This window comes from Nannospalax galili, unplaced genomic scaffold, assembly GCF_000622305.1.
Source record: "Nannospalax galili isolate Female #2095 unplaced genomic scaffold, S.galili_v1.0 scaffold53, whole genome shotgun sequence".
In the NCBI taxonomy this organism is placed as follows: domain Eukaryota; kingdom Metazoa; phylum Chordata; class Mammalia; order Rodentia; family Spalacidae; genus Nannospalax; species Nannospalax galili.
Genome location: NW_008332852.1, coordinates 1,869,734 through 1,893,064, shown reverse-complemented (window position 1 = coordinate 1,893,064; position 23,331 = coordinate 1,869,734). Strand labels below are relative to the sequence as shown.

The following is a 23,331-nucleotide window of genomic DNA, read 5'->3' as shown; positions in this document are numbered from 1 at the left end:
AGTTACACTTTCATAATTAGACCAGACCATTTTGGCAGAAAGTTTTAAGCATACAATCATTTTTGCATCATAATATCTTAGTGTATACCATTGCCAGTAGACATCTACAGTAAGAAAAGAATAACATATTAAATTTGCTTTGAAAGTTGCTGAACATCTTGCCAGATAATATAAAACACCATACAACATTCATATGCCAAAAGAGAATATATTTTACTTTCATTAGTTTGTAAGAGGACTTGGTCATGTTTTTAAAATGATAACAGACATGCTGTGCAATAAGGGAAAACTACAGCCTATACTGAAAACAATCCTGAGTTTCAATGTCCTCCATATTTTTTGCTCATATATATTTTATTTAAACCTCATGATATTCTGCAACAACAAACCCACAAATTGTAAGTGCCTTTGAAAGATACTTCCTGAACTCTTTATGAATTGATGGAAAAGTTGATTTGACTTCTCAGATTATTATCATGGTAAATGATATCTTAAGGTATTTAGATCATTTGGAAAGGCTTTAGGGAAATATACACCTAATAACTACAGAAAATATCTGAGTTCAGAAAAAAATAATCATCTCTAAACAGCTGTCAGTTATTGCTGATTCATTAGCTGAAAACTTCAAATTAAGGATCAAGTCACTAGCCACTAGGATTACTGACTCAATGAGTTGGCTAATGAACATTGTTAATACTAAAATGTACTTTAAAATCAACTAAGAATATTTTCTCACACCTCAGTAATTAAAATTATGAACTTGGTTTTATTCAAAAATAAAGTATAAATAGAATGTCTTTTGCCTTGCATAGGTTTTCAAAAAGCAAGAAAAACATATGGCATTCTCCCCTCCTCCCTCAGCTCCCAAATCCCACATTCTTTCCTGTGTTCCTTCCTTCTTCTCATATATGTGGTTTATTGAATATGGATGGAAACAATCTGTTTTACTTCTGTAGTTCCTGTTGAATGAGTATCGGTAGTGTGGGAGGACTTACTGGCATAACTTTCATGGCAGTATTAGAGAGTTAATATATTAAAACATAGGAAATCATAGTATAAAACAAATACTAAAATTTTTCCATTCCAATTTATGTGTCTTCCCTAAGGTCAGTCCCTTGCATACTCCCCCCTTCAGCCCCCACTATCTCTAAGATTTATTACATTCTTCCCCAAATTCTAGATATTTCTCTTTATCCTGCTTAATGAACTCCAAATCTAATCATTATCATATTTTAGAGACATGTTTTTTAAAAGCTTGATTGTCATTGATGTAAATATGATGTATGGCTGGGGGTGTGGTTCAGTGGTGAAGTGTTTATGTAGCATGTACAAGGTCATGGGTTCAGTCTGCAGAAAAACAGACTTTAAGCAGGAAGAATCAAAAGCCATGGGTACGGATCCTGATTCTGCTAATACCTTGTATGTTTTGCTGGGTGTCAGCTCAAGAATCCTGTTACTTCTGAATTTTAGTTGGGCTTTTTTGTTTTTTTCGTTTGTTCTTTTTGAGACAGTATCTCCCTGTAACCCCAAATGATGTGACTTAGCTATGTAGATCAGGTTGGCCTCCATCTCAGATATCCACCTGCCTCTGCCTCCTAAAGGTGTGTGCCACCACACCTCATTGATTAGTGAATTACTCAATAAGTTGTAGTAGAAACACTGTAGCTTATTTGCACAAGCAACAATTGCACTGCAAGCAAAATTTCTAAATTTGGAGACTACACAGGCTCCCCAGGGGGTACAGTGCACATTATTTGGTGAAGAGAAGACACTAGAAATTTGTAAATTTCAAAACTAGTAAATAATTCATAAGGAAAGAGATGGAAAAAAATAAAAGTAATCTCTGTCACTTCTGTAATTAAACTAATGAACCAGCCAATAGGAAACAGAGGCAATAAGAGAAAGAACATTTCAAGCTGAAGATCAGACATTCTTCAGTTTGCTGAAAACCAACTCAGGGCTGTGGGATTCTATCTGTAAGGTTTCCTGTATCCTTTTTAATATTTTCTCTCCTCACACACCTAGAGTGAAAATTTATATATAAATGCAAATTAGCTTACCTAAAATTCATTTCAGGAGGAGGAACTGGCCTGCTATCTTTCAAAGTTTGATTGACCTAATTCTGTCACTTTAAGGAAAGCCATTCTTGAGCAGCCCTGATTTTTAAATTACTCTCCATCCTTACAGACTGAATTGTGCTCCTAACTCCGATTCTTCTACTGAAACGTCCACTCTCCAGTACCTCAGAATATTGCTGTATATGGAGATAAGAATGCTAGTTAAGGAAGTGACGGTGTCAGCATGAGGCTGCTATAGTGGGCCCAAACGCAATTGGACTGGAAATTTGGATACACAAAGTGACACTAAGCATGCAGAAGACCCTGTGAGGGCACAGTGAGTACTTCCTAGAAGGTAACCTTCCTAAAGCCAAGAAGAGAGGCTTCAAGAGAAACCAAATTACCAGTATGCTGACCTTGGACTTCCAATCTCCAGAGCCGTGAGAAGTCAGGCCTTCGTTAAGCATCCAGCTGCACCCTCTTGTTATAGCAACTCTGGAATTCCATAATAGTTGTTATAACTGTCAAAACTAAGAGAGTTGTCATAACTATCTTAAGACAATACTAACCATTAAGTTCAATGTTCTTTTATGCAGCAGTAGCAGGACTCCTTTTATTTTTTTTCCTTTGCAATTTTTTTAAACTTTTGACAAAAAACATATTGAGAAGTTCATACATGCATATAAGGTGTTTTGATCAAATCCATGCCCACTCCCTCCCCTCCAACTCTTCCCATATCTCCCCATCACTTTTTTCTGACAGCTTTGTGTGCTTTCTCCTTTCTTTCTTTCTTTCTTTCTTTCTTTCTTTCTTTCTTTCTTTCTTTCTTTTTTTTTCTTTCTTTCTTTCTTTCTTTCCTTCCTTCCTTCCTTCTTTCTTTCTTTCTCTCTCTCTTTCTTATCTCTTTCTTCCTTTTCTTAATGGGGATTTTTGCTACTCTAACATTCCCCCCTCTGAAGAGGTAACCCTAAAATCTTTTAAGGATTAGATAAGAGCTCCCAAATACTTTTGACATTTTTGGCCTTTGGAACAGAGTATGTTGCCAAGAGGTCCAAGGACATTTTGACTTTTAGGCAAGAAACTGGCTACTTTTCTTTGAGGTCTTTTTTACCCTAACTGCCTAGCCAATTCAGACCTCCTTTTCTTATCACACCATCCTCTGAAGTGGTTACCCAAAATGCCAATAGGGAATTGGGACGCAGACCGCTCTGGCTTCTTCCATGCTGAACAGGGATGCAGGGTGAGGCAATTGGGGTACACCTTCAGTGAGTCTATCTAAAAGACTCCAAAATTGCAAACTCTTATCTGTAGGAAGAAAAGAAAGTCCTTGACTGGTGAATAGGGGATGTGAAGGAGAAGTAAAGGCGAGTAGTTAGCATTGCAAGTTCTAAACAGGGAACCAGAAAAAAAGTCGGAACAGGGCAAATTTTAAATGTTCGTATAAGAGTCCATTGGGATTTCTTGACGAGAGCTTTTTTTTTCAGGCACTTTGATAGCTGTTGGAGTGGCTAGAATCTATGTCAGTTCTAGATAGGGGGAGAAAACAAATTTAGCTATTGTTTTAGAACAATAGCGGGTTGTCTCCCTTAGCTACAGGTAGGCACTACAGTATTGCAGACCAAGATTTGAAGTCTTACATCTGAGCAGCACTTTCTGCTTAGAAACAAAATCATCAATGAGAAATAATTGTCTAAATAATGTTTTATATGTCCTTCAGCCTAATGTCTGGGAAGTGTAATCCCTTCAACTCTTAAAGAAATATACTGATCACTTTAATCTTTGGCTATACGTTCCTTTGGGGTGTTTAAGACATACAGTTGGCCCAAATAAACCAACTTATTATTTTTCTTCAGGTTCCTGGAGAATCTGTTCCTCAGGGGGCTTGGGAGGAGGCCCTGGCTCCTTTCTTTTACCAGTTACATCTATGTGGAGATAATTCAAAGGTCCTGAAGCATGACTTTTTGTCTTGTGCATCTTTCCTCAAGAAACAGCAAAGACAGGGAAATCAATGAGTTACTTAGCTTGAGTGCAAACAACAAAGAACCTTAATCATCAGATGATAGACTAATGACAAAGTTCTTTAATAATTCAACATCAAGGTTGTATGATCTGAAACCTTGATATAAGGTGTAAAACATGATCACATATAGGGAGTGGAAGGATGACAGGGTGGACTCATTGTAAATAAGAGAAATGAGTCAGGATAACCTTGCATTAGTCTCCTAGCCCCTACAGAACAGGAACTTCAATTCTTTGAGTAACATGAATACTTTAGTGAGTAGATTCCTATCACTGGGCAGGCCAAGACTCTAACACTTAAAATGTTATAGGAAAAGCATTAGTAAAATTGTAGGGATTTTCTTTTTTATTTATTTATATTGAGTTTTTGCGATTTTCATACAATATAATTTGATGGTCTTCAGATCCCCTACCCTACCTTCCCCATCCGTCCCCCACCCAATTTAATATACTCTCATATGTATATGTATAAAACATAGCCTATAGCATCTGATTTGTGTTCCCAAATGTCTTTCAATATGGGTTCATCCACTGGGCCCATCAAAATTTCCATCTCTGTAAGACATTGTCTTTCCTCCTCCTCCCAGAAATCATCAATTGCTAAAAGTTCCTTAGGTTGGGTTGGGATTTCTTACCCACTTTCCTAGGTCTATGCTGAAATTCTGCCTGGTTTGAGCTTGCATAGGACTTGTGCATACTGTCACCATTGCTGTGAGTTCATGAGTAACTGACCAGCTATCTGGAAGACTGTTTTCTTGTGATCATCTACCCCCTCTGGCTCTTACAATCCTTTTGCCTCCACTTCTGTAGTGATTTCTGAGCCTTGGGAGGCAGAAACTTGAAATAGGTGTCCTATTCTGGGATAATCACTCTGCAGCCTCTTGTTCCCTGCACATTGACCAATTGTAGGTTTTTATGCTAATCACCATCTGTTGCATAAGAAAGCTTCTCTGGTAAGAGATGAGACATACATTCATCCTACGTGTAGAGGTAGCACTGAAGATATGTCACTTAGGGTTAAGGGTCTTACCGGCAGTTATTCTCTGCATTTGACCAGTTGTGGAACTCTATAGTAGTCTCCATCTGTTGCAAAAAAGAAACTTCTTTGATGAGGGGTAAAAGATACACTTGTCTATAATTTAGAATAAAGTAAGAAATTACATTGATCCAGGGATGTGGCAGAAGTGGGTTTTTCTCTAGGATCTATGACCTCTCCGACCATGTGTATTTGGCTATGCTTACAATACCAGGCATGAGTTGTCTTCCATTGAGTAGGCCGTAATTTCAATCAGACAACTGTTGATTACCCCCAAGATAAAAGTGCCACTATTGCACCAATAGTGATAGTTTGCTGGGCCAGTTTTATTGGCTTTACATCTGGGTAGGACCATTCTCCCTTGGCAGATTGTACAGAATCCTCTGATACTATGAGAGCTGGTCTTCAGGGATTCGCTTTCAGGTGAGTTCTAGCACGATTGCTCTAAGTCCTGTGTCCAAAGTGTAGCCTTAGTAAAATGGTAGGTATTTTTTTCTTTTTTAAAGTATATTTTATTTTTCTTAGTCTTTTATGTTATGTTTCTGTGGTAGATTTAAAAGTTAAATTTGAATTGCTAAAATAAGTAACTCAAAATTTAACCTTATCAAGTAAAATTGCATTAAAATGCTTTTCTTTTCACCAAAACTAGTACTCTTTCTCATATATATGGAAACATATATTTGAGCTTAAAATCTTTTACAATGGATGACTGTACTTTATTGCATAATTATCTCTCCAATACATAACATCTCCTGCCTTAAAGAAGCTATACCTTTTTGAAAAAAAATTATTATACTTGCATTACAATGATCAGTGCTAAACTAAAAAAGAGAAAGATTATAAGTGAAAAAGCAAATTTAAAGCTGGTCAGTTTATTTGGGATCCTATTATGAATGTCCTTGACCCCATTAAAAGTTGCTAAGAATTCTCTGGTTGGGGAGATGGATTAGCTTTCTACGGCTCTTGTAACAAATCACAACAGATCAATTTGATAAAATATCAGACCCTTATTGAGGAGGTGAAACCAGAAGTCTGTATCTGATTCACTGGGTTAAAGGCAAATATCATCATGGTTGACTTCTCTGAACTGTGAGCAGAATCTCTTTCTTTACTGTCTCCAGTGTTTAGAGCTTACACATCTTGGCACATGGCCCTTCTTTCCATCTTTTGAACCAGGCACTTAACAGATTTGGTCACATCACCAACCACCTTCTTTGAAGTCAAGTTTCCCAAAGCCTCCCTCTTATAAGGAGTCTTGTTATTACACTAGATTCTCCTAAATATTCAGGATAATCTCCTCCTTGCAAGATCCTTAACCTTACCACAACTGTAAGTCCATTTTTCAATGTAAGTTGACATTCATATGTTCTAGGGACTGGGACATAGACATGTTTTAGGGGGTTCTTGTTCATCCTACAAGAGGTGATGTACTTGGAGTGGAATAGGAAGGGACTGAGGATGGAAAAGCTCTCAGATGACACTTTTACATGATAATAGCATTTATATACTGGCTCAAGATGTGTCTTCAATGACATCATCCTGGACCTTCTGTAAGGGTCAACTCATTTAATCTACAGAATTCTGGGAGTGGGGCTGGCATTTGGTACACACCAATGGGTTCATATCAAGTCACCTTGATTGTTTCCCATGCCCAAGGCCACTCAAATAGAATACAGCAGTGCCAGTACCCTCACACCGTGGCTCCAACATCCATAAGTGGAGCCACTCTTCTGTACTGAAGATCCCCCCGCCCTTCATGTCTTGAGAAGCCACGTGCTTCAGAAACACACTGAGAAGTAGTGGATTCTTATCTGAGAGTGCCTAAACCTTCAGAATAAGAAAGGACTCTCAAGTCCTTTCTATCAAGTTTCTATTCTGACTCATTTTACTTCATAGTTGAGGAACCCAAGGTTTGACTGGAAATTAAGAGATAAACTAGCATCCAGAGATTAAGTGTCTTATGCAAGGCTACACAGTTGGGGTAGCAAAGCTATTTGGGCATGTTGTGTTTTTCCTCACCTAATTTAGGCTAAAGGTATTCACTCAGCTTTCTACATCCCCTTATGGCTGAATTGTGCCCCAACACCTTGTAGCTCAGAAGGCAGGCTCTATTTAAAGCAGGAATTGAGGTTACATGAGGCCTATGGGGTGGGGCAGCCATCTACTGTGGCTGGTGCTATAGAAAGAGCCAACAGAGATGCATATGCACAGATAAGAGGCCAAACAAGGTCACTGTCACAAGGTCACCATCGGTCAGCCTTGGTTTGCATAGGCCCCACGAGAAACCAGTCCTAGTGCATCAGTGAAATATGACATGAAAATGATCTCAAGAAAAAATATTAGAACAGTCTAATAAAGCAAGTGGCTGAACCTCACTGTTTAATCTAACCTTGGTCTTAGACAATATGGAGATAGGTTCTGTTTTCAACTTGACATACCTGAGAAAAAGGAACCTCAATCGAGGCATTTCCCCCATGTGACTGGCCCGTGGTCATGTCTGGGGGCCATTTTCTTAATTTCTAATTAATGTGAGAGGGCCTAGCCCACTGTGTGTGGTCAGGTGGTCCTTGGCTGTATAAGAACCCAGGCTGAGCCCGACCCAGAGAGCAAGCCAGTAAAGCAGTGCTCCTGGATGGTCTGTGCTTCATCTTTTTCTTCGGGTTCCTGCTTTGCTTAAGTTTCTGCCTTGGCTTCCCTCAGTGATGAACTGTCACTTAGAAGACTAAGATGAAAGAAACCCTTTCCTCCCCAAGTTGATTTTGGTCGGTGTTTTATTACAGCAATAGAAAACTAGCTAGGATGAAGGAATAGCTCCCAAAACTGTGAAAAAAAATTCTATCATTTAAACCATCCAGTGTATAGATAGCACTTTGCTATTGTAGTGCTAGCAAATTTTTACACCCCAGATAGGCTTCAGGCATGAGAAACTCTCTAGGCTGGAGGCAGCTAGCCTATGGTCTAGATTCTTGGGGTTTCCCACAAGAAGAAATGAAGTTCTAAATAATTTTCAGTATTCATAAAAGCCTATGAGACATATATAAAATATGACTAAATAGAATTCCAGGTTTCATTGCTTTTAGCTGGAAGTATGCCAAACTAATATGATAGATGAGCTGTCTCCTACTAATTAGAAACTTTAATTAGTGGCATATGAGTATCATTAATTTAAACGTGAAACTGTTTATCATTTAATAAAGTTTATTTGTTTGGTAAATAAAAATGTTAGGGAGCTGGAGAGATGGCTCAGCAGTTAAGAGCACTGGCTGCTTTTGTAGAGGACTGAGGTTCGATTCCCAGCACTCACATGGTGGCTAACAACCATCCATAACTCCAGTTCCAGGGGATCCGATGCCCTCTTCTGATCTCTGCGGGCACTGCAGGGCACAGGTGCACTTACATACATGCAGGCAATACACCCATACACATAAGAAAATAATAAATAAAATATTTTTTAATGTTGGAGTCTTTGATGAAGAGGTTACACAGGAACTTGAGTCTTGCAAGACCCATGCTGCTCAATCCCCCTCATATTTCTGGAGCTCTTTCAGGAGGTGAGTCTTGCAAATTACATGGCCTTAGTCATTTGTTCACACCAGGCATGTTAAGAGTCATTGCTTTCAAATATGGGAGTGTTGCTAACATTTGCTGCATACTGGATTTGATTATTTTCCTGAGTGTCAATGGAATTTGACATGAAAATGATCTCAAGATAAAATACGAAAATAATCCAATAAAATGAGTGGCTGGTCCTCACTCTTTAACCTAAGAGAAATAATATTAAAATGCAAAAACACCATATACCAGGTATCAAGTGTCCACAATATATTATATGAGAAAGTTTGCAAACCAGTATTTTAAGCAGAAATGCACATTTTATTTAAAAAATAATAGCAACAGTATGAAGAACACAAGCTTCTATTAAGGACAGAAATTTATTAAATGTTTTATAGCAAAATATTGAGCTTACTCTATTACAACACACAGGCTTGAGGGTCTAAGAAGGATGGTGCCTCAGCTGAAGGAAGCTGACTAGAAACACAGGGTGGATTCCAGGGAGCTGCACACACAGACAGATCTTCTCTCTGTCCTCCAGGAATGGCAACAGTGATATTCAGAAGTGTTTATACTTTGGGAAAAAACAGTAAAATTTCCTGAGTATTCCATTAAACAATTCTTTTTAAAAAATTGTGTTTATTTTTATTTTATGTGTATGAGTGCCTGGTACCCACGGAAGCCAGAGGAGGCCACCAGATACCCTGGAACTGGAATTACAGGTGGTTGGGAACCGCCATGTGGGTGCTGGGAATTGAACCAGAGTTACCTGCAAAAGTAGCCAATGCCCTCAACTGCTGAGTCATCTTTCCAGCAACCCCCCCCTCCCCCCGCCCAACAAATAATTCTTAAAACTGTGTTACCTTCATGGAAAACATGAAAAATTTCTCATGGAAACATCCTTTTAGTATTTAGTATCTTTGATAATTTAATATCTTTGAGAACCACAACCCTAAATTTTTATTAAACTTGGACAAAGTCTTTGGAGTTAGCATAAGGCTTTCCAGTACTAGGTAAATGACAAGGCATTTTTATCAAGGACTAAATTTCCTTAAACCACCAAGCTAGTGGTATGTGAAGATAGGAAGAAATGTCAAGGTGAGCTGATTATTTTCCAAATAATAAAAATACTGGGTGAAAATAAAGATATGGGGTTGAGTGGGTATTGATATTAGCAGATGGCTGGAAAAGGTATAGAGAGTAGCTATTATTAGTTAGCAAATAAAGTACCTTCATTCATTGTTAACATTTTCTCCTTGTGTATCACTATTTCAAGTTACATAGCATGTCTACAAACTACATTGGTTCACTCATTTTTCAAGTCAGTTTGCAAAGAAATTTTGATTCTGAATACCTAAAATTTCAGTTAATATCTTTTTGATATTTATCCTTAAAGCATTTTTGGCTTTCTTAGCCATGGTTTCTTCATTAAAGAACAGAACTGATGTTAAAAAAGTATGGCCCACAAAGCTGAGGGTAAGATTTACAACCAATGTAACCAAGCTGTATCACACAGAAACTAGATCTTTCTCCTTTGAAGTAATATAAGCAATCCTATATAAAACAACTACTCAGAAAACCACATCCTAAGATTCGTACTCACATTCATTCATATATATAAAATCAATTGGGCCTGAACTTACCACTTCTTGCCCACACTTTGGTACCGTATGTTTTACATACTGGCCACTTCATTCTATGAAGATGACAATCAGTGATTGAATTTAAAATAAAGCAAGTTTTAATCTGAATGCAAGTATTTTGTATTCACATCAACAAAAGAAACCATGCTTCCGCAGAGTGAGAAAACAAAATTCTCCATAATCTAGAGTACTGTAGGGTCAGTAACCCCCCATACAGCCAAATCCATTACAGAATCAACCAGCCAATTCTAATAGACTGCAAACCATTTGTTTTTTGTTGTTGTTGTTTTTGTCTTTTTGTTTTAAAGCTTACAACCAATGCTTTAGGAAGGAAACACGGGTGAAACGCTTTTAAAATATATATACCCTTGGAAAATGATATATCTTTTAAACACTAAAACCTTGTTTCAGAAGTTCCTCGCTTTAGGTTGTTACTCAAAAACTCATCATGTTCAAAACTCAAGTTATTATGCGATCTTGATATCATAAGAAGCTTCTCCTTATTGGTAAAGTCTTTTTTGATTGCTGTTTGGGGAACCAGCAACCGATCCATCGGGTCCTCTTTGTTCTCCAATTTCATATATCCTTTGCTGTTGCTCCGATCTAAACGAGGCCAACTTGGATGCTTCCGTTGTTCTGCCTGCACAGTGAGCGTGGAGGGACCCCGGTCTAAGTCCAAGGATTTGGAGTGTGAGGAGAGCAAATGCAAGGATGTGTTGGATCCAAACTGTCTTCTAGCAGCCCCAGGAGACAAGAGCTGTCCAGTCCCAGGTCCAAGGGCCACAGAGGACTTGTACTGACTGGACAGGGCCTCCCCAATGGAATTATTCCTTGGGAGCAATGTGCTTGCTGGCTGGAAGGACTCACCAGTGCTGGGCAGGGGGACCACAAGGGAATCCATTGAGAGATTCCTGGACCTACTTTTAAGGTTGTCTGTGTCTTCAGTGATGCTGTCTATACTGGGTTCATCAATGACACAGTTATTAAGTTTGATCACAGGCAGTGTAAAAGCGCTGATGGATGATGACACAATGGACTTGGTGTCACATTTCTTGGAGGTGCTGGTTTTGTCATTGGTGGTCTTGGATGGAGGTGGATAGAGGCCAAAGACAGACACAGAACTGTCGGACAGCAAAGGGGGCATAAGGTGCCCCAGGCTCTTACTTTCACTTAGCATCTGCTCATCCTCCTCCACTGAGCTGTCCACCCGAAAGCTGCTCCGAAATCCTGAGAAGGAAGCCACGGTAGTGGCAGCCAGTCTGGAGGTGCAGGGGCTGCCATTCTGTTTTACCTCATCACCCATCAAGCCTGAGTACACACCATTCACATGCTTCTGCTCCTTGAGCCTCAGGCTGTGGATGTCAATGACCGTGGAGTAAATGTCTCGCATGTGGATGATTTTGGTCTCTTTGTCCCGGTTCTCATGAAGGATGGCATTAGCACAGATGAAAATAAAAATGCCAATTCCCATGGTGAAGGGGCCAAGCATCTTCATCTTATCAGAATGCAGATGCTGTTCAAAGAAGCGCACCACCACACCACCTTGGTTTCGAACCACCTGTGTCTCATTGGTGGACAGTGTTGTCTCTGCATTGATGAAATGTTCCTTCTGTGGCCAGTATCCCAGGATAGCCATTGCAATCCCTATGATAGATACGAGCACTCCCAGAATGAGGAAAAAGCCAGATGGGGAATAAAGCCTGATTTTCCCACGAACTACCACAACATCAGCCCTTGGGCGCCTCCGGACTGGTTTCTGGTCCTGGGCAGCTGGTGAGGGGCTGAGATTGACATGGTGCTGCGACCTGGCAGAGTCCTGCCTCTTCAGGGCAGCCAGGCCTGTAATCACCCCTCCAGTGGCTATCATGACTCCGTCTTGTGCCCTGAAAAGAAGGGAAACAGATGATCCATACATATTCATGAGGAAGCTCAGAAATTCGGTTTAAAGACTGCTTACATGGGACTTGGCAGCTATTGTTCCAGAAGAATAACCTTTAAATTCTCACAGTTTGGGTAGAAGTTATGTTAACCAACTAATGCATATTCCTTGATATTTGCTTTTTTGGTTAAGTGTTTCTAGCATTGATACGCTGTGAATTCAAAAAATTCCATTTAAATGATTGTCACTTATTGCATAATGCTGTCTCTTGGTTCTCTCTCTCTCTCTCTCTCTCTCTCTCTCACACACACACACACGTATACACATAGATACACAGGTTTCCATCATTGCTTATGTTATTTTAAAGAAATGGAAGAAGGAGCTGGGAAGATAGCTCAGTCGATAGTGTTTGCCTTGCAAACATGAGGATTTGAGTTCAATCCCCCCCAAAACCAGGTGTGTGGCATGCCCATGTAAGCCGAACACCGGAAAGACAGAGCCAGAAAGATCCCTGAGGTTCTCAGGCCAGCCAGCATAGTGAAATCGGTGAATTCCAGGCCAATGAGAGATCATCTCATATAGCAAGGTGGATGAATCTTAAGGAACAACACTGGAGGTTGATTTCTGGCCTCCACATGCATGCACACATTCATGTATGTATGCATACACAGATTCACACCTATGTAAACACACATGTACAAGCACAAGCATACACACACAGGAAAAAGGCAGACAACAGGCAAAAGCGAACCTCTAGACTTACAAAGGAACACATTCCTCTGCTTCAATATAACTCTTGTGATCTCCTTCTGCCACATTTAATTTCCTGCTCAATTTTATTCCTTACCTCCCTGTTTCCATGGATATTACTTGCTATTTCAATTTGGGCTTTTCCTCCTTTACCGCAAAGTAGACCTACCCTGCTCCTCTGCCCCCAGGGTCCTGTCCTTGGCCACCTTCTTGTCTGACTCTCCCTTGGCATTCATAACTACTCCCACATCTTCCATAATGTCCCTTATGCTGATGAGTCCCCAGTCTGCATTTCAGATCGTACTCTGAATTTCAATTTCACATTCTCCACTGCCACCAGGGGAGCACAAACACAGCCACTCACCACTGGCAGAGCTGAGCTCACATTCTACCCTGTACCAGTGGTCCCCACGCCTGCCTTTTTGGTGCAGTCAGTTCACAGGCTTGGCTCTGCACAGTGATCCTTCTCCCCTCACTCTTCCCCTTCTCTTTCAACAAGGTTCTAAATCATAGAAATTTTCAGGACCTAGTGTGTCTCAGTTCCATCCCCCTGCTCCAATCCCATTCTTCCCAGGTAAGCGCAGCTCTTTTTAACTACAGCTGGACATCTGGAGTAACCTCCTAAAGGCTCTCTGATATTCAGGTTCCTCTTCCCGCACCACTGAGCTTACATAGTAATAGCAGGTTATCCTGTGACATGCCTCTAAAAGAGTGCAAAGATGGAGAACGTAGTCCTCATTAGCTACCAAAGTCTGATGTGGAATTTCAGACCCCTTAGGTTCAAGTTCACCTCTGTTCCTTTTAATGAGCATGCAATTGAAGCTCAACTGCTATTCCCTGTTTCTCATCTATACCCCATGCCACATTTGTTATAGTTAGTGTCAGCTGTCAGCCTGACACAAACCTAGTGTCACCTGGGAAGAAGGAACCCCACCTCCCCAACTAAAGAATTTGCTTGATCAGACTGGCTTGTGGGCATGTCTGTGAGGCATTTTCTTAATTGTTAATTGAAGTAGGAAGGCCAAGCCCACTGTAGATGGTGCCATCCCTGGGCAGGTGGGCCTGGGCTGTGAGCTGAATGTGATCAAAATACATTGTATAAAAATTTTAAAGAATTAATAAAAATATTTGTTTAAAATAAAATGAATAAAATTAGACTGAAAAATAAAAGAAAGGTTAAGTGTGCAAGCCAAGGGAAGCAAGCCAGTAAGCAAGGTTCCTCCATAGCTTTTGCTTCAAGCTCCTGCCTTGAGTTCCTGCCTTGGCTTCCCTTGATGATGGGTTAGACATAGGCTGCAATAAATCCTTTCTTTCATAAGTTGCTTTTGGTAATGGTGTTTATATCACATCAACAGAAAGCACACTAGAACAGTATCGTTTCTGAGATTTTGTTAAGAATGTTTCAATGGTCCTGCCCAGATCTCCCTTCACTCCCATCAGCCCCAGCCTTCACATACTGACATATGGATAGTCATCAAAGCTCCTTTCCACCTCCTTTATAAAGCCTTCTCTGACTCAGTCCCATCTCCCACACAAGCGCTCATTCCCCAGAGCATTTGAGCAAGTTTTCTAGGGCACTTGACAAACACAGAATATCTGAATTCTCCATGTCTTGTGTTCAAAATCAATTTTAATTCATACTTTTATTATTCACTATAGTGCCTTGCATAGTCAGTGTTTAAGAAATATTTGCTAAAATGTTGAATAAGGGAGTAAATCTTTTCCTAAGGTTTGCTAGTTGACCACCTAATTATAATACTAATTTTTATAAATATACGAACAAACAAAATTAACATTCAAACAAAAAGAAACATTTGTGAGTTGGTAAAATTTCTATCTTGTTTTATAATAAACAGTCCTCAAACTGCCAACTATGGTTGGTAGGGAAACAAAGATATTTTAAGATCCACTAGGTTTTTGACAAATTTCCGAGAGGGCATCTAATTTTGTCTTCCAGGGTAAAGCTCTCCTTTTGAATTCTTAGTTATGATTTCTGAACTGTTTTTAAATAACAGGGTTGTGGATGGTATGTACCGTTTTAGCAAGCTGGTGAGTAAACTCAGCTTGCAGTGGAATTATAAGTAGGATTAAGAGAGTTTAGTGTTGGAAGAATAAGCAAAACTGTAATCCACAGCTCCAGTCTATGAGTTTTATCAAAGTATATAGCTATAGCTTAGAACCTCTTCCAAACCATGGCTGAAAGATAGCTTAGTGTCAACCTCTGTTTTCTTGACTCCAAACCAGTTCCAAATGTTTGAAGGAAATGCTTTTAGATGGCAGACATCTAGCCCAGCTATTTCCATATGGTAGGCTAAGGAAACAGTTGGAAACCTTTTTGAATAGATGGATTTAAGGAATAAATGGAAACAAGGGTAAATGACTTAAAAGCGACCACAGAAAGCTGCATTCCAAAGAGATTTCTAGACCTCTACACTTGTTAAAATATTTTACTAGCATGGCCATTTTCCATTCCTGAAGTTGGTAGAGGAAATGGGGCTGGAAGAGAAAAAATATTTTGAGGAGGTTTGAGTACAGAAAGGAGAGGGAAGAAAGACTGGGCTTCCTTGTGACTGGGCAAAGTAAGCAGGCTGGGCTCGAAAGAAACAACACAGGGAGCTTAGGACTGTGCCAAGCTGTAGAAAGCAAAAGACAAAACTTCTAAAGAAGATTGAAAATAAAGAGAACTTGGTGGCTGTGTTGGGATTATGTTATTATTTCAGTCAACCTGCAGAAAGACCCTCAGGAATTAGCAAGATGAGGGTTTTGTTCCACTTTAACTAGATTCAAGGCAATCCTGCACTGCACGATCCTCTGTTATCACTCAGAGATCCAAACTAGACCCCATGGGAAAAGCAAAGGAGCAAATTCAGTCACTGCTTCACAGAGCTTGAAATCTAATGGAAGAGCTAATAGACTGCATAAACCAGCCCGGGGTAACTCCCAGAATGAAAGTTTCAATTAGGAAGGACGTTCTACAAGGCTGCATATGGACGACAGCTTTTTCCCATTTATCACGGTAAGAAATCAGGTTAACAACATTTTAGATGAGGCCAGGGGAAAGCCAGTGGGCTGGAGAGCAGGCATGTGGCCTGCCTTTGGCTTATAGCTTCCAGCTGCAGAGGCATCCAGTGTATAAAGCTATTGGGGAGGGAAGGAAAGGGGAAGAGAGGGCTGGGTCGTGGAGAATGGCAAATAGTATTCCTAAATAAACACTTTCCTCTCATACTCATCTGCAATGGAGTTGCTGTAAGACACAAATAGCATGGTCATTACTTTAAGCAAATCAGTCTCAACCAATAGAAGGATGCAGTAGGGAGGGACTGCATGAGGATACTAGAGGCTGTTTTACTGCAAGAAGCCTAGAGAAAAGGAAACCCAGAGGCAGGAATCTACTGGCTTCCCCATCTTTAAGCTGCAGTGCCAGTGTTCAGCATATGCAAAGCAGGCCTAAATAGTATTTTATAATGTTGAAAACCCACATCTCCCCATACTATACTTTAAAAATATTTAATTGCATTTATTTATTTATTTACTTATTTATTTATTTGGGGTTTTATTTATTTATTTGTGTGTGTGAGGGCATGATGGTGCACATGTGGAGGTCAGAGTCTGTTCTCTCCTTCCACTACGAGGATCCCAGGATCAAACTCAGGTTATTAGGCTTGGCAACAAGCACTTTTACTTACAGGATATCTCACCAGCCCTCATCCTACACTTTTATCGCCTTTAGGTAGCCTATTCCTTGAAACAAATCATAGCATTTTTTCCTAGAACAACAGAAATATCAGCCCCACCCTAGTCCTTATCATTAGGCGTTGCTCTAAGTTCTTTACCTATAAATACATTTATTTTCATAAATTGATAGGTGGGTGTCAAATTATGCTATATATATTTCACAAATGGGAAAACTGCACCTCACAGAGCTTATATAACTTGCTTAGGATCATGCAGAGCCTATGTTTTTATACAGATGGGGACTGGCCTCCACATTTACTTTCAACTAAGGGTTTTTTTGTATTTATTTTTCTTATCTTGATTTCTGTTTCTGTCATAACATTTAAAGGATGCTCCTTTGCCACAACTATGACCGTGAAGCAAGTCCATTTCTCAAGTTACAACCTAAAAAAAAAAAAAGAAAAGAAAACTGTGGAGAACACAGAGCTGGATGCATAACTGGGGGTGAGCATCAGCCTCTTACGCATCTCTGAATCCTGTTCAGCATCCCAGATGCAGCCTCAATAGACCACTCTCCCTTCTTGCTCCTCCTCCTTGCTGTCTATCACCCTTGTCAGACCTATGCCAGAACTCACTTCCTTTGTAGTGGTTAATATTGTCAGCTTGACAGAATCTACAATCACCGACAAGGCAAATCTCTGGCATGTCTGATGGAGTTCATGAGTTCATGAGGGAGTTCACCCATCCTCTATGTGGGTGGTACATGGGCTGGAGTCCAGGACTGACTAAAATGGATAAAGTAACCGAGTACCAAGATTCATTTCTCTCCACTTCCTGACAACAGATGCATCGTGATCAGTTGCCTCACTCTCCTGCTGCCATCACTGTGCCCTTCAACTATGAATCAAAATAAACCCTCCCTCCCTTAAGTTGCTTTTCTTGGATACTTTATCAAAACAACAAGAAAACTAATGCTCGGAACCAGTGTTTAAGAGCACTTGCTGCTCTTGCAGAGGATCTTGTTTTTTTTCCAGCCCACCTGGTGGCTAACAATCATCAGTAACTCCAGTTCCAAAGGATCTGACACTATCTTCTGGCCTTCATGGGCATTTTTGTCCTCTGTGGGCATTGCAAGCAAACCACTTATACACGTAAAAAATAAATAGATAGATAAATATTTTAAAAGAGAAAACTAATGCTTCCTCAAAAATTCAAATGGAGAATTTTAAGATACTGAATTTCATTTTAATTTGGGCACAGAGTTTTCACTGAGTTTCCTTGGGCCCTGAGTTTGTCTTCAAAAATTGTGTCATTCTTCCCTGTTTATATGCATCTGCAAATATGGTAAACCCAACTTCCAAAGTACTGGAAAGTCAAAAAAAACATAGACCAAAGCCTTGTGCTATTTTACTGGAGACCTCCTACCTGTGGGTGCTGCTAATTGGTTTAGATAGTCCTTGATAAAGTTCATAGAAATGCGTCTCTCACACTGTAGGAGTGAGAGCACTCATAAGAGGTTTCCTGGCCTGAAGATTGTATATAAGTAGCAGCCATCTTTATCATGAAGCCAATCAATGAGTCTACATACACCTAACCAGAAAAAGTCAAAAGTCAAAACAGAAATATTGTATGCATATATTCTTCTGTTGATAACCAAAATTTAAAAATTAAATAAATAAATAATAATTAATAATAGGTAGTTTTGGCTACCCTTTCTCCCCCATTCTCAGGGATCATAAACTAGCCACACTTTTATTAGCAAAAGGCATCAAGATTATCAGGATAAAATTGCAAAACATACTTTCTTCCTCACTGTGCAACTAAGATATACTGATGGGCTATCCTCATTCCTTCACCATATTACAAGAGTTCAAGATCCATCCCAGATCAGGACTCATAGAAATGCAGTCTCATTTCTACTCTTCTCACTGAGAAGCCGGGTCTGCTCTTGCCCTCATTCAAGCACTTACATTGTCTAATGTCCTACCATGGGCTCTCGCCCTCAACCAGGTTCATTCTCTCCTTTTCATCAGGGAGCTTTTCCCTTGACTGAGAAGATTTCTGCTTTGTCTATCATGTATAACACCTGCACCAGCACTAAAGTTGTTCTAGTCTTCAGGCTTATCTTCTACTCTTGCTCTGCTAATCATTTTAAAAATCTTGCTGTCCTTTCATGTATATATACATATAATATGCATACATACATATATTATACATATATACTATATACATATATGCACACACATATATATATGTATATATGCCTAAATCCATTCTGGAATATATTTTTCACAGCACTAATCCATACCAGTTTTTATGTTCCTGGGCCTCATCTGGCCACCTTGATCTACTATTCTGATCAGACCATGAGTCTACTGTACATCAGCTATGTCCACATGCATGTGCACACTTTGATCTCAGATAGAAAATATTAAATAGACTTGCAGAGTTGAGCTACTTTACACTTTTTTTCAACTCAAATATATATTTTTTTTTTTGATGAACTGAGGACTAGGAATTCTGTTAAAGAATTAGTAGTAAGAATAGGACTGGAATGCAAGTTCTCAAACTTGTGGTTCAGTGTTCTTTCCTGGCACTCTGTGCCTCTTTCTGTGGTATTTTCATGTTAGCCAGGTGCCTCACAGAGTTTCTGGAATGTAATAAGTGACAGGAACGGATTCAATAATTCTGAAATATGATTGAAATCTGGGAAGCAATGGTCATATGAAGTTAATAAGACCAAGCCCCATTTCAAGGAATAGGAAGTCTTGTGGAAAAGGAGTCAAAGTAAGTATCATTGCCTATTATCTTCAATATAATTGATGCTGTCCTATTCATATATTTGGATTTTTATTCTCGTTCAGAGGCTTAAAAATTTGCCAGAATGCAAGACTATCTGCCCAAGGGAAGTAAAAATTAATCTATGCCTTCAGGACCAAACAAAACATTACATAAAACTCCATGTGGTACCCACAAATGTGACAGATGGAAATGTTTTCTGTTCAAGCGACAACAGTTTTAGGACTTTCTTCCCACTAGAGACATTTCAAACTTTTAGAAGAGGATTTTTAATCTATATCCTTAACAGAGCTGAAAGAGAAAATTCCTATGGGTGACTAATGGGTCAATCATATTAAGTTAAAAAAAATAATGGACTAGAATAGAAATCCTCTTTTAATGTGAACATTAATGGCTTTGCATGTGGACAATAGAATGAGAGGATCAGTGGTGCACATCCTCATTTCCTCCCTTGTTAGCCATGAGCATTCCCAGAACCCAAACAGAGGAAAGAGAGAATGACTTCTGCAGGTTATCCTTGGACCACACATGTGTGCTGTAGTATGTGGGTGCACGCACACACACACACACACACACACACACACACACACACATACATACATAAATGCAGATAAAAAGTAAAATGAGTTTGGCTAGTTGTTCAAGTATGGTTATTGGCGATCTATAGGGACTCAAGACCTCCAGGGTCTTCTGCCTCTGGAAACATTAATACATTGGTATTTGTGAAGAACAGCTACGTTTATATAGGAGCATGCTGTTCTTTTTAATTCACTCTATTTCTTCATGTTTAGAGAATTATCTTAAATAAAACATAAACAATGAAAACTAGAACCTATTCACCTAATATTTTTATTTAATAATATAGTTAGATCAATGGGTAATTTGATCAGTTCTGCAAGCCCCATTCTGTTCCCATTGGGATACTTGGACATAAAACAGACAGAAAACCTTGAGGAAGAGGGGGCTGGGGATACAGGGCTTGGAGAAGAAGCCATAGGTTGCTATACTATGAACATTTGCAAAATGTTTATTCTGTTGCAGAAAGTTTTTGCATTTTCTGGAGATCTTGCTGGTTGTCTTATTTATTATTCAGTATAGTTATACATTCACATAAACACTGGAGTTAAAACAAAACACAACATTTAGGGGATTAGCAGAAAGGCACTCAAGTCATTAAATATGAAATACAACTAACATTATGGGTAAATACATCCTGAGCTTATAGACGGTGCAGGACACAGAGAACTCGCTTGAAAACCTATACCCGTTCTTTGTCAGCAATGTCTTCAAAACCTGCCAGTCTGACAAACTATAAAATGCGGCCTGAACCAATATGAGCTGTGTAACAATGACATGGAACAACTGTTCTCCAAGGACTAAAAGCCACAAATCCCTGGAACACAGAAGTCTCCAGAAGGCCAAGTAACAGATCCATAATGAGCTTAGAAAATACCCTGCCGAGACCTGGAAAGAGACATTTTTTGCAGTAGCAGAAGAAATTAGAAGCCTATTTTCCCCCAAGTAGAACTATGCTTCCCACCCCACATCCCAGCTCTTCAAATCTGGACACTCTCTTAACAATAACTGGCACATTCTCTAATTGCCGCATTTCCTGACAGTAAGGCAATGTGAACCAGGTAAAAGAAGTTACTGACAAAAAAGTCACAAGTTGACTAATACATAGTACATCAGTAGAGGCCATTCTGGATGAAGGGATGAAGCACTTAAAAAAAATCACAAACTTGGGGCTGGAGAGATGGCTCAGCAGTTAAGAACACTGACTGTTCTTGCAGAACACCCTGGTTCGAATCCCAGAACCCACATGGAGGCTAACAACTGTCTATAACTCCAGTTCCAGTGGATCTGATGGTCTCTTCTGTCCTCCACAGGCATTGCACGACGTGGGTGCATTTACCTACCTGCAGGCAATACACCCACACACATAAAATAAAAATAATAAATAAATTTAAAAAAAGCACAAACATGACTTTTCAACTCTTCCACTGTAGAGTGGACATGGTAGCTTCAGTTAATGGTGTGGTTACCATGATTTGGAAACAATGGAAAGAGAGACTCTAATAACTATTAATATCATTTACAGTGATTTTATCCTGAAAAATTCCTAGCACATAGTTGAGAGTCCTCCTGTCCAAAAGGAAAATGCTGGAGAGGAACAGTAGTTTCAACTCAAGTTGCTCAACTTTTTTACCAAATAGCTCATAGAAGCCTCTGGGTTTTGTAAGTAACACAGATGGATGAATCTTGCCAAGGCCACTGACGGTCTTGATTTCTTTTGTATTACAAATCAAGAACCATTTTTCACTAGAGCAAATTCACCACCTGCACTAGCATTAAGATGTATCGTCTTTTATTCTGAATTTTTGCGTGTTCCATACACAACATCTTAGTCCTCTTTATACTCTCTTTTTCCCATCGGCACCCTTCCATACCCCCAGAATGCATGGATTTCATGCATTCTGTCATTTATGTTAAGGCCTATCAAATCAAGTTAGTGTCCCTTGATGTCCTTCAGTGCAAGTTCATTCACTCGTGTCTAGTCAGCTTGTCTAGAGTCTCACCCTGAAAGAAGATCAACTCTTCCTCACCCAGCAATAATTAGCTGCCCAATAGTTCAGTTGAGATTAGGGTCTGCTGCCCATTTCTCCAGTTCTATGCTAGGTTTTTGTCTGATTAAATTTGCATGGGTTGTGTGTACGCCGACACCATTGTTACAGATTCACATGGGCAAGGTCCCAGGAGTCTGTAAGACTCTGTTTCCAAATGGTAATGTACCTCCTCCCCTGGCTCTTACAATCTTTCTACCCGCTCTTTCACAATGGTCCCTGAACCCTGGGTGGGTGAAGTTCAATGTAGGAGTCCTGTCCAAGGGCTCACACTCTGCAGACTCTTATTCTCTGTGTTTTGGTCATTTGTGGCCCTTTGTCCTCAATGCCCTCTGTTGCATGAAGGAGCCTCATTGATGAGAATTGAAAGACACATTAGTATTCTCTCTACCTCTTGTTCCACTATGTTCCATGAGTCTTAGGTAGTGATTCCATTGTAGATGTACCACTTGGGGTTGGGCATTTCACAGACACTTATTCTCTATGTATGACCAGTTGTGAAACTCTGTAATAGTCTCTGCCTGTTGCAGGAGTATGGCAGCTCGATCCTCTATTCCACTCCTTCATGGAGTCTACCTTCAAGACCTCATCTTACCCTAATTACCTCCCCAAAGCCTCAACTCAAAATGCCAACAGTGGGGCTGGAGGGATGACTCAGTGGTTATGAGCCTTGATTGCTCTTGTAGAGAATCTGGGTTTGACCCCCAGCACCCACATAACAGATAACTCAGGTTACAGGGGATCCCATGCCCTTTTCTGACCTCCATGGGCATTGTACACACATAGTACACTTACATATATACAAGCAAAACACACATACACATAAAATAAAAAGAATTTAAATGCCAGCATTTACATTGGGGAATTAAGTTTCCAACAAATGAACTTTTGGTAAACACATTTAAACTATAACATCTAGAAAAGAGACCTCAGAGGACTCCACATCCCTCCTACCATGTGGACACAGTGGGACAGATTTATGAACCAGGTAGCAGGCTCACTGGATACTGAATCTGCTGGTAGTCTTGGACTTCTCAGCTTCCAGAACAACAAGAAAAGATTTTGCTATCCATAAGCCATCCTATCTGTAATATCTTTGCTATAGTAGTCCAATGAACTAAGGCAATGTTATGATAAACGTGTTAGAGCACAGTCATTGTACACGTACAAGCTCAAGCACTACCAAGGGAAGAAGCAGTCATCCTGACATCTGATTGTGCTGGGCCCCTTCTGAGGCACAGAATCTGGTTGCTATGGCTCTTTACAGAGAAAGGGGGAGGACAGTATTCCCTCATCT

At 39.7% G+C, this 23,331-nt stretch overlaps 1 protein-coding gene across 3 annotated transcripts in view; it reads right to left on the bottom strand.

Annotated features, from left to right (window-relative positions):
• Nucleotides 1–9,413: 9,413 nt before the first annotated feature.
• The window catches only part of Tmem200a (transmembrane protein 200A), an 88,867-nt gene continuing 74,949 nt past the window's right edge, over nucleotides 9,414–23,331 (bottom strand). For all 3 annotated transcript variants that reach the window (XM_008827818.3, XM_008827819.3, XM_029560979.1), the window contains one exon: nucleotides 9,414–12,190. In XM_008827818.3, coding sequence (XP_008826040.1) covers nucleotides 10,702–12,174 — 1,473 coding nt within the window. In that variant the 5' untranslated portion in view covers nucleotides 12,175–12,190 and the 3' untranslated portion in view covers nucleotides 9,414–10,701. The remainder of the gene's footprint in view (nucleotides 12,191–23,331) is intronic.